Source organism: Balaenoptera borealis (assembly GCF_965194805.1).
Source record: "Balaenoptera borealis genome assembly, chromosome: 7".
NCBI classification, from domain to species: domain Eukaryota; kingdom Metazoa; phylum Chordata; class Mammalia; order Artiodactyla; family Balaenopteridae; genus Balaenoptera; species Balaenoptera borealis.
The window spans coordinates 19,062,442-19,075,191 of record NC_138864.1 but is presented as its reverse complement, the minus strand read 5'-3'; the positions used below and the strand labels follow the sequence as shown (position 1 = coordinate 19,075,191).

General features: G+C 36.7%; 1 protein-coding gene across 6 annotated transcripts in view; it reads right to left on the bottom strand.

The window, feature by feature from the left end:
• Positions 1-12,750, bottom strand: part of LOC309632334 (calcium-independent phospholipase A2-gamma) — a 142,712-nt gene that overhangs the window by 29,834 nt on the left and 100,128 nt on the right. For all 6 annotated transcript variants that reach the window (XM_082399770.1, XM_082399768.1, XM_082399769.1 and 3 more), the window contains exons 5-6: positions 3,045-3,139; positions 6-177 (exon numbers count right to left, since the gene is read on the bottom strand). In XM_082399770.1, the coding sequence (XP_082255896.1) occupies positions 6-177; positions 3,045-3,139 (267 nt within the window). The remainder of the gene's footprint in view (positions 1-5; positions 178-3,044; positions 3,140-12,750) is intronic.

The window sequence follows — 12,750 nt, the reverse complement described above, 5'->3', positions numbered from 1 at the left end:
CTTACTTAAGAATGTTTTCCCATGTTTCACTGTCATAAAATGCATGGCTCCAACTCATTTTGACTGTTCCAACAATGACATTTTGTGAAAACACATCTGATCCCAATTTTCGATAAAGTTCCTCACATTCATCCAGGGGCATATGAAACAATCCCAACATGAATGCTAATATAGCACCTGAAAGAAAGAATCCTTAGTTTTTATCAGCACTGCCATTATAGTACTTATAAGATCTCCTGAGTCATAGACTTGGTTAAAATTCTAGCTTTGATACTTTTTAACTGTGTCACCTGAGACAAACTACTTAACCTCCCAGAGCCCCAAATTTTTTCATCTATAAAATAAGGATAATAACAGTAACTAAAATTTACATGTTCTTATAACACTGGGATAACACACGTAATCAATGAGGATTCAATAAATACTAACCACTGATGATGATGATAATTTAAAAATATATAAAAATGTGTTGTTTTGCATTAAATTAAATAATATATAATTAAGATACCGTGGTAGATAATGTCCTTTCTAACCTTAATAAATTCCTTAGTTTTAGTCAGAGAATACTGTATATTTGACAACTTACCAATTCATTAAAATGATTACTCCTTCAGGTTGGTCCTGGGAACCAATGTAATAAATAAAGAAATTAGGTCTCTGGGATGTCTTTTTAAACAGCTGACTGCATACCCTAGCTGCACTTGATAGGACACACTGCCACCTAGTGTACCTAACTGGTGTAGCCCTGAACTAAGGAGGAAAAGGGGAGAAGAACGCTTTGAGTGAGAGGGTGGTAGGGGCGAAGACCTGTAGAGCATCACCGCTTACATTAAGATTACGAACAAAGTAAAAAACAGGAAATCACTATTATAATGTATTTTAAATATTTTATGTATTTTATTATTCTTAGTCTTACTCTAGTAAAAGATAAGTCAGCTTGTTTTAAAATACATTGTATGGCATAACTATATGATAGAAATTGTTGCTTATCAATTTGCAGAAAATGTTTAATTAACACAAGAAATAACTTGCCAAAAAAAAAATTTAAGTTGCTTTCAAGAAGAGCTACTGTAAAGATGAACAGATATTAAAAAACTGAATTTTAATGAATGGTTAAGGACATTACCCTTAAACTAAATATATATTTTTAACTTTATAAAAACTAAATGTGCAGGGACTTCCCTGGTGGTCTAGTGGTTAAGAATCCACCTTCCAATGTAGGGGACGTGCGTTTGATCCCTGGTCAGGGAACAAAGATTCCACATGTTGCGGGCCAACTAAGCCTGTGCGTTCTAGAGACCGTGCGCCACAACTAGAGAGCCTGCACACTGCAACTACTGAGCCTGAACGCCACAACTAGGGAGAAGCCCGCATGCCACAATGAAGAGCCTGCATGCCGCAACTAAGATCCCATGTGTCGCAACTAAGACCCAACACAGCGAAAACAAACAAACAAACACTAAATGTGCAAACAAAATTTCTACATTAGAATATACAAAATGGTTAAAAGAAAGGAAAATTATAAGCACTATATTATAAGTTAAGGTTAAAGTAAGCTAGAAGACACAATGGAAAAGATATATTGTGATAAGTGCAGAAACGTACATATTACATAAACAAATACTCTACTCGATAGATGAATCTCTGGTTTAAATTTCTCTTCATTGAGCACCCACCTACTAACAATGGTGCCAAAGCAAGAAGTTAGCTTGTAGATATGTTTAAAGGTTTAAATTGCTAGGACCATTCCAAAATTTAACAGAAATGGCCAGGGTAACAGCTCCAGGAAAAAATACCAAGAACACTTGCACTGTGAAGGTCTCTTTAAGAAAAATTCCCATAGTTATATCAATTGGGGATATACATATTATTTTCCTATCCTGAGAGTCACAAGGCATTTTTAACATGCTAGAAGATCTCAGAAGTCTCTCTGTAAAGAAACCTGTTTTAACTTTCTTTAACCCAACCTTTTCCATATCTGCTATCATCTTGAGGAATCACTGTTCAGTGGAACATCACAGGAATCACCGATTCCTTATACTTTTGAATTATCCCTACAACTGCTCTCATTTAGTTTTCACAATGGAGCATCAATTAACGTGCCCTTTGGGAATATCTGTCATACTTGACACAGATAATGTAGAGAAATCATTTGATTTTGTTGCTGGTAGTCTTTAGGTCTACTATTGTAATTCCAAAGAACGAGAAAATATAGAAAAGTCTATGAAGATAAACTAAGGTAAAGTGAGAAATTATCAGGCCAAATAGTAAAATGTACAGCAGGGATCTGCAATGCTAACAGTCCTTGAGTGTTACCTGGGAGGTAAGCAATAGCTATAGGTACCCTGAGAGGCTTCATGTGCACACTGGGGGATGGGGGTGATGCATGGGTGAGAGAGTTGATGTAAGAAATAGAAAAACAAAGCAAACAGAAAGCAAAACAAAAATTTATCTGTTGATGAGTCAGTGAAAACTAGAAAATTATTCAGAAGCAATCATATTCTAAGCTGCCAATTTCTTCTACACAAGCATGAAACTAGAATTTTAAATGTACATCGACTAGCAATATTAAAAAGCTTTTAAAAAACATAGATTCTCACATTTATCCGTGTGGTTTCGAACAACCAGATAAAAAAGGATATAAGAAGCAATTTCCTCACAGAGGGATACCTTTCAAAAGAAAGTAAAATCTTATCCATCCTTAATGTTCTGTTTGTTCAAGCACAATTTGAGTACCTATCACTTTGCTACTTTCCTTCAGGTGACTATACCATAAGGTGATAATTCATAATTTATACTTGTCACTGTGGCTTATTTAAACCATATTAGAAAAGCACGCTAAAATCTACTTCTGAATATGAACTTATTCCCAATAAACATTTTTAAAAGTTCATTAAGCAAATCAAAGGTCTATTCATCATCGAAACACGAAACTAACATCCATCACTTCAGGAAATGACCAGGATCTTAAACATGAGTGCTTAATGTTATTTTTCTTAATGCACTGCTGGGATGCACCACTTCCACATGATAATAACAATCACCTGTGCTTACACCACAAATGTAATCAAAGAGTTGATGAACTGGCTTCTGAGTAAGTTCAACTAGTTTTCGTAGGGTCTGAAGAGCAACCACACCCCTGTAGGAAAAATAAAAGGCAAAAATGAGAATTCTTGTTTTAAGGAAAGTTAAACTATTGAATAAAACAATCTTTGGTTTCCTAGCTTATATGCTAACATGAAAACTAATAATATAAATTAGCATCAGTTAAAACTGACAAAGGTTTTGGGATCACTTTTGAAAATCTAGTATCTAAATAATGGTATTAAAACCTGTGTCGTGGCACCACTTTTGAATTTACACTAGTATCTCTTTAAATAAGACAACAATTATATGGCAATGTAAAGTATTTTATCAAACACTCCAACTGTGGAAATTCCTTCAAACTTCCACTCGCCAGTTTTGGGGTGCCACGTACTGGGTTTCTCCACTTACCAATGTGGTTGGTTACCTGTGCTTCTATACATTTCATGTATTTTACTAGTCATACTTTTAAGATTTCTTTTATTTATTCATTTTTAAAAACTTTCAACTACCTCAAAACGAGGCTTTGCACTAAGAATGTATTAATTTATGTGCTGACTTTGTTCATTTCTGGACCCTTGCCAAAGGCAGCAAGTAGCTTCATGATGGAATGTGAAAGATGAAACAGCCTAGGAGGTGCAGGCCAATTCAGGGTGTGTGTAACACCTGGAAAATCCTTAATACTGGGGGATATACACACATAATGAAAAGTTCTAATCCCAATACAAGGTGTGGAGCAGAGAACACAGTATTAGTCAGGCACCACAAATAAAATTTAGAGTGTCAAATTGTGCTTTGATACACCGAGCACAAAGTTACTAGAAAACATCATTAAGACGTTTTCATAGAAAACGAAAGATACAGATTTTTTTTTAAATTGCCAGAAGTAATGTGGATTTGAAGAGCGGTCAGAGAAGAAAAGATGGCTTATGAGGGCGATACACTGTGAATTCAATGTATTTTTAATGTGAGACATGAAGAATGAAAGATCATGCTGGGTAAAACATATCTAACAGTGTGCCCTCCATTATCTTATGAAAAGGAAATAAAACATGCACATGTATATATTCAAACAGAAAACAATATTTGAAGAAATAAATCAAAATAGTAAAAATAACCTTGGAATTGTGATGAGCTATGATTGTTTCGTTTGTTTTTCTTTATACTTTTTTTTTCCCTCCCCAGTTTCACTTGTATAAGCCAGAAGGAAACTAGTTTAAAATGCAGTATTTATAAATTAATTCAGGACAAATTTAAAAATAAATATTATTGCTAGGTTGATTCTACATGCCTAACACTCTACCAGGTTCTCGTAGACAAAAGAAATGTTAAGACATGGGTTCTTTTCTCACGAGCCTTCTTACCTTACTCCTTTCAATACCAATTTCCCATTCTGGCTGCTTTCTCATAGTCCCCTAAACCGAGGTTTCCCAACAGCAACACCGCTGACATTTTGGGCCAGGTAATCTTTTGTTGTAGGGACTGTCCTAGGCATTGGAGGATATTTAGCACAACTGTCCTCTCCTCACTGAATGTAAGTAGCAATCCCCCAACTGTCACTATTAAAATGTCTCCAGACACAGACAAATACTCTCTAGAGGGCAAAATCACCTCCAGTGGAGAATCACTGATCTAACCCCACCTTCATCCTAACCAGCCTCTAGATTTTCCCAAGTATCTTCACTCTAATTTCCTCCCTGTATGACTAATAAAACTCCTATTCTATGAAATCAAGTATTACTTATTGATCACAATCTCTTTTCACTAATAGCTCCCTCACTCTAAACGTACATTTGAATGTTCTTCCATGTTCTTATTTCAGATCTCTTCTCAACTGTTATTTTTTCAAAAACTCATAGTCATGATCACTCTTTAGAGAGTAACAGTGCTGTTACTCTCTATCCCTTTACTTTGCTTTACATTTCTTCATAGCACCAATTACTACTCAATAATACATTTTTGTTTTTCTACTTGTTGTCTCTTAAGGGAAGAGCAGAGATGGCAGGGAACTGGAACACAAGCTAGAAATTTTAGGGGGAAAGGTTCATGAAATGAAGTCAAAGCATCTAACGAACAAATAAGGAACTAGACAAACTAAGACCGAATAGGAAGCATGGATGGATTGCCATTAGTAAGAAGGGAGCCTGATGGTGAAATTATCTCCTTCTGAGCTTGGCATCTGTGAGAAGATGTAGGGAGTCAGGAAGTTACTGCCATAGGCTCCTTTCCTAACAATCACTTTATTACTAGTTGACTGACATATGGGTAAGATAAATACAATAAAAGACAGCTAATATTATAGAACACTGCCAAGATTTTAAGAGACTCACAGTTGATTAACTGTCCTAAACTACCGAAAACGTCTGAAAAGACCAAACTAAAATATAAATACTAGGTCACATTAAAATCAAAGGAAAGGGATTTGCTCATGGCTCCTCATGGTTATAGATCCAGAAATGTAATTCTCTTCTGATCCAGAAGAAACCCACCTTAGCTGGAGAAATAACTGAGAGTCTGTTAGTTTTAGGACAACAGTATCCGTGTGGCTGACAGGGTCTTGGTGCTCTGGCCGGGTGTCAGGCCTGTGCCTCTGAGGTGGGAGAGCCGAGTTCAGGACATTGGTCTGCCGGAGACCTCGCATAGTATCAAACGGCGAAAGCTCTCCCAGAGATCTCCATCTCAATGCTAAGACCCACCTCCACGCAACAACCAGCAAGCTACAGTGCTGGACACCCCATGCCAAACAACTACAAGACAGGAATACAACCCCACCCGTTAGCAGAGAGGCTGCCTAAAATCAGAAGGTCACAGACACCCCAAAATACACCACCGGACTCGGTCCTGCCCAGCAGAAAGACAAGACCCAGACTCATCCACCAAAACACAGGCACCAGTACCCTCCACCAGGAAGCCTACACAACCCACTGAACCAACCTTAGCCACCTGGGGGCAGACACCAAAAATAACGGGAGCCACGAACCTGCAGCCTGCAAAAAGGAGACCCCAAACACAGTAAGTTAAGCAAAATGAAAAGGCAGAGAAATACACAGCAGATGAAGGAGCAAGGTAAAAACAAACCAGACCAAACAAATGAAGAGGAAATAGGCAGTCTACCTGAAAAAGAATTCAGAGTAATGATAGTAAAGATGATCCAAAATCTTGGAAATAGATGCAGAAATTACAAGAAACGTATAACAAGGACCTAGAAGAACTAAAGAGCAAACAAACAACGATGAACAACACAATAAATGAAACTAAAAACTCTCTAGAAGGAATCAATAGCAGAAAAACTGAGGCAGAAGAACGGATAAGTGACCTGGAAGATAAAATAGTGGAAATAACTACTGTAGAGCAGAATAAAGAAAAAAGAATGAAAAGAATTGAGGACAGTCTCAGAGACCTCTAGGATAACATCAAATGCACCAACATTCGAATTACAGGGGTCCCAGAGGAAGAAGAGAAAAAGAAAGGGACTGAGAAAATATCTGAAGAGATTATACTTGAAAACTTCCCTAATATGGGAAAGGAAATAGTCAATCAAGTCCAGGAAGTGCAGAGAGTCCCATACAGGATAAATCCAAGGAGAAACACGCCAAGACACATATTAATCAAACTAACAAAAATTAAATACAAAGAAAAAATATTAAAAGCAGCAAGCGAAAAACACCAAATAGCATACAAAGGAATCCCCATAAGGTTAACAGCTGACTTTCAGCAGAGACTCTGCAAGCCAGAAGGGAGTGGCAGGACATATTTAAAGCGATGAAAGGGAAAAACCTACACCAAGATTACTCTACCCAGCAAGGATCTCATTCAGATTCGACAGAGAAATTACAACCTTTACAGACAACCAAAAGCTAAGAGAATTCAGCACCACCAAACCAGCTTTACAACAAATGCTAAAGGAACTTCTCTAGGCAGGAAACACAAGAGAAGGAAGAGACCTACAATAACAAACCCAAAACAATTAACAAAATGGTAATAGGAACATACATATCAATACTTACCTTAAATGTAAATGGATTAAATGCTCCAACCAAAAGACACAGGCTGGCTGAATGGATACAAAAACAAGACCCATATATATGCTGTCTACAAGAGACCCACTTCAGACCTAGGAACACATACAGACTGAAAGTGAGAGGATGGAAAAAGATAATCCATGCAAATGGAAATCAAAAGAAAGCTGGAGTAGCAATTCTCATATCAGACAAAATAAACTTTAAAATAAAAACTATAACAAGAGACAAAGAAGGACACTATATAATGATCAAGGGATCAAACCAAGAAGAAGATATAACAATTGTAAATATTTATGCACCCAACATAGGAGCACCTCAATACATATGGCAAATGCTAACAGCCATAAAAGGGGAAATCGACAGTAACACAATCATAGTAGGGGACTTTAACAACACACTTTCACCAATGGACAGATCATCCAAAATGAAAATAAATAAGGAAACACAAGCTTTAAATGATACATTAAACAAGATGGACTTAATGGATATTTATAGGACATTCCTTCCAAAAACAACAGAATACACTTTCTTCTCAAGTGCTCATGGAACATTCTCCAGGATACATCATATCTTGAGTCACAAATCAAGCCTTGGTTAATTTAAGAAAATTGAAATCGTATCAAATATCTTTTCCGACCACAATGCTATAAGACTAGATATCAATTACAGGAAAAAATCTGTAAAAAATACAAACACATGGAGGCTAAACAATACACTACTAAATAACCAAGAGATCACTGAAGAAATCAAAGAGGAAATCAAAAAATACCTAGAAACAAACGACAATGAAAACACAACAACCCAAAACCTATGGGATGCAGCAAAAGCAGTTCTAAGAGGGAAGTTTATAGCAATACAATCCCACCTCAAGAAACAAGAAACATCTCAAACAACCTAACCTTACACCTAAAGCAATTAGAGAAAGAAGAACAAAAAAACCCCAGATAGCAGAAGGAAAGAAATTATAAAGATCAGATCGGAAATAAATGAAAAAGAAATGAAGGAAACAATACCAAAGATCAACAAAACTAAAAGCTGGTTCTTTGAGAAGATGAACAAAATTGATAAACCATTAGCCAGACTCATCAAGAAAAAAAGGGAGAAGACTCAAATCAATAGAATTAGAAATGAAAAAGGAGAGTAACAATTGACACTACAGAAATACAAAGGATCATGAGAGATTACTACAAGCAACTACATGCCAATAAAATGGACAACCTGGAAGAAATGGACAAATTCTTAGAAAAGCACAACCTTCCAAGACTGAACCAGGAAGAAATAGAAAATATAAACAGGCACTGAATTGAGACTGTGATTAAAAATCTTCCAACAAACAAAAGCCCAGGACCAGATGCCTTCACAGGCAAATTCTATCAAACATTTACAGAAGAGCTAACACCTATCCTTCTCAAACTCTTCCAAAATACAGCAGAGGGAGGAACACTCCCAAACTCATTCTATGAGGCCACCATCACCCTGATACCAAAACCAGACAAAGATGTCACAAAAAAAGAAAACTACAGGCCAATATCACTGATGAACATAGATGCAAAAATCCTCAACAAAACACTAGCAAACAGAATCCAACGGCACATTAAAAGGATCATACACCATGATCAAGTGGGGTTTATCCCAGGAATGCAAGGATTCTTCAATATACGCAAATCAATCAATGTGATAAACCATATTAACAAACTGAAGGAGAAAAACCATATGATCATCTCAATAGATGCAGAAAGCTTTTGACAAAATTCAACACCCATTTATGATAAAAACCCTCCAGAAAGTAGGCATAGAGAGAACTTTCCTCAACATAATAAAGGCCATATATGACAAACCCACAGCCAACATCATTCTCAGTGGTGAAAAACTGAAACCATTTCCTCTAAGATCAGGAACAAGGCAAAGTTGTCCACTCTCACCACTATTATTCAACATAGTGTTGGAAGTTTTAGCCACAGCAATCAGGGAAGGAAAAGAAATAAAAGGAATACACATCGGAAAAGATGAAGTAGACCTATCACTGTTTGTAGATGACATGATACTATACACAGAGAATCCTAAAGATGCTACCAGAAAACTACTAGAAATAATCAATGAATTTGGCAAAGTAGCAGGATACAAAATCAATGCACAGAAATGTCTTGCATTCCTATACACTAATGATGAAAAATCTGAAAGAGAAATTAAGGAAACACTCCCATTTGCCACTGCAACAAAAAGAATAAAATACCTAGGAATAAACCTACCTAAGGAGACAAAAGACCTGTATGTGGAAAACTATAAGACATTGATGAAAGAAATTAAAGATGATGCAAACAGATGGAGAGATATACCATGTTCTTGGATTGGAAGAATCAACATCATGAAAATGACTATACTACCCAAAGCAATCTACAGATTCAATGCAATCCCTATCAAACTACCAATGGCATTTTTCACAGAACTAGAACAAGAAACATCACAGTTTGTATGGAAACAAAAAAGACCCCGAAGTGCCAAAGCAATACTGAGAAAAAAAAACGGAGCTGGAGGAATCAGGCTCCTGGACTTCAGACTATACTACAAAGCTACAGTAATCAAGACAGTATGGTACTCGCACAAAAACAGAAATATGGATCAACGGAACAGGATAGAAAGCCCAGAGATAAACCCACAATAAAAATATGGTCACCTTATTTTTGATAAAGAAGCCAAGAATACATAATGGAGAAAAGACAGCCTCTTCAATAAGTGGTGCTGGGAAAACTGGACAGCTACATGTAAAAGAATGAAATTAGAACACTCCCTAGCACCATACACAAAAATAAACTCAAAATGGATTAAAGACCTAAATGTAAGACCAGATACTATAAAACCCTTAGAGGAAAACACAGGAAAAACACTCTTTGACATAAACCGCAGCAAGATCTTCTTTGACTCACCTCCTAGAGTAATGGAAATAAAAACAAAAGTAAACAAATGGGACCTAATGAAACTTAAAAGCTTTTGCACAGAAAAGGAAACCATAAACAAGACGAAAAGACAACCCTCAGTATGGAAGAAAATATTTGCAAATGAAGCAATTGACAAAGGATTAAAATTTACAAGCATCTCATGCAGCTCAATATCAAAAAAACAAACAACCTGGGCTTCTCTGGTGGCGCAGTGGTTGAGAATCTGCCTGCCAATGCAGGGGACACGGGTTCGAGCTCTGGTCTGGGAAGATCCCACATGCCACGGAGCAACTAGGCCCGTGAGCCACAACTACTGAGCCTGCGCGTCTGGAGCCTGTGCTCCGCAACAAGAGACGCCGCGATAGTGAGAGGCCCGCACACCGCGATGAAGAGTGGCCCCCGCTTGCCGCAACTGGAGAAAGCCCTCGCACAGAAACGAAGACCCAACACAGCCAAAAATAAATAAATAAATTTTAAGAAAAAACAAAAAAAAAACAAAACAAAAAAACAAACAACCCAATCCAAAAATGGGCAGAAGACCTAAATAGACATTTCTCCAAAGAAGATATACAGATTGCCAACAAACACATGAAAGAATGCTCAACATCACTAATCATTAGAGAAATGCAAATCAAACACATAATGAGGTATCACCGCACACCAGACAGAATGGCCATCATCAAAAAGTCTACAAACAGTAAATTCTGGAGAGGGTGTGGAGGAAAGGGAACCCTCTGGCACTGTTGGTGGGAATGTAAATTGATACAGCCACTATGGAGAATAGTATGGAGGTTCTTTAAAAACCTATAAATAGAACCACCATACAACCCAGCAATCCCACTACTGGGCATATACCCTGAGGAAACCATAATTCAAAGAGTCATGTACCACATGTTCACTGCAGCACTATTTACAATAGCCAGGACATGGAAGCAACCTAAGGGCCCATCGACAGATGAATGGATAAAGAAGATGTAGCACATATTTACAATGGAATATTTCTCAGCCATAAAAAGAAATGAAATTGAGTTATTTGTAGTGAGGTGGATGGACCTAGAGTCTGTCATACAGAGTGAAATAAGTCAGAAAGAGAAAAACAAATACCGTATGCTAACACATATATATGGAATCTAAAAAAAAAAAAAAAAAAAGTTCTGAAGAACCTAGGGGCAGGACAGGAATAAAGACGCAGATGTAGAGAATGGACTTGAGGACATGGGGAGTGGGAAGGGTAAGCTGGGATGAAGTGAGAGAGTGGAATGGACATATATACACTACCAAATGTAAAATAGACAGCTAGTGGGAAGCAGCCGCATAGCACAGGGAGATCAGCTTGGTGCTTTGTGACCACCTAGAGGGGTGGGATAGGGAGGGTGGGAGGGAGACACAAGAGGGTGGAGATATGCAGATATATGTATACGTATAGCTGATTCACTTTGTTATACAGCAGAAGCTAACACACCACCGTAAAGCAATTTTACTCCAATAAAGATGTTAAGAAAAAAAAAAAATCAAAGGAAATTCAGGTATATGTTCAAAATAAGTTCTTAGATTTATAAATTAGTAAATTAAGAAAAACGATTTCATGTTTTATTTTAAAAATTTGACTTTATAATGATATAAATACACTGAACCAGCTTAAAAAATTCCTACAACTGAACTAGATGTATAGTTTTTTTTGAAGTGTAATTGCATATGACATTGTGTTAGTTTCATGTGTACAACATAATGATTCAACATTTGTACGCACTGCAAAATGATCAGTCCAATAAGCCTATTAACCATCTATCACTATAAGTCATAAAATTTTTTTTCCTGTCATGACATGACAACATTCAAGATTTAGTTTTTTTAGCAACTTTCAAATTTGCAATACAATATTATTGACTATATTCCCTATGCTGTACATTACATCCGCATGACTTACTTATTTTATAACTGGAAATTTGTACCTTTTGATCCTCTTCTCCATTCCCCCCACCCTCCAATCCCCCTTCCAACTGGAAACCACCAATCTGTTCTCTGTATCTTTGAGCTTTGTCTTGTTTTGTTCGCTTTGTTTCTTAGATTCCACATATAAGTGAAATCATATGGTATTTGTCTTTCCCTGTCTGACTTATTTCACTTAGCACAATAACCTCAAGTTCCACCCATGCTGTCGCAAATGGCAAGATTTCATTCTTTTTTATGGCTGAGTATTATTCCTGTGTGTGTAGTACCTATATGTGTGTGTGTGTGTATACTTATCCCTCACATATTCTTTATCCATCACATATTCTTTATCCATTCATCCATCAGTGGACACAGATTGTTTCTATATCTCGGTTATTGTAAATAATGCTGCAATAAACTAGAGGTACATATATCTTTTCAAATTAGTGTTTTGTTTTCTCTGGATAAATACCCAGAAGTGAAATTGTTGGATAATATGGTAGTTCTATTTTTAATATTTAGGATCTATAGTTTTAAAAAATCATTTTTTCTAACAGACTCACGAACATACAGAACAGTCTTGTAGTTGCCAAGGGGGAGGGGGTTGGGGGAGGATGGAGTGGGAGGCTGGGGTTAGCAGATGTAAGCTATTATATATAAAATGGATAAACAACAAGGTCCTACTGTATAGCACAGAGAACTATATTCAATATCTTTGATAAACCATAATGGAAAAGAATATATAAAAAAAGAATATGTGTATAACTGAATCATTT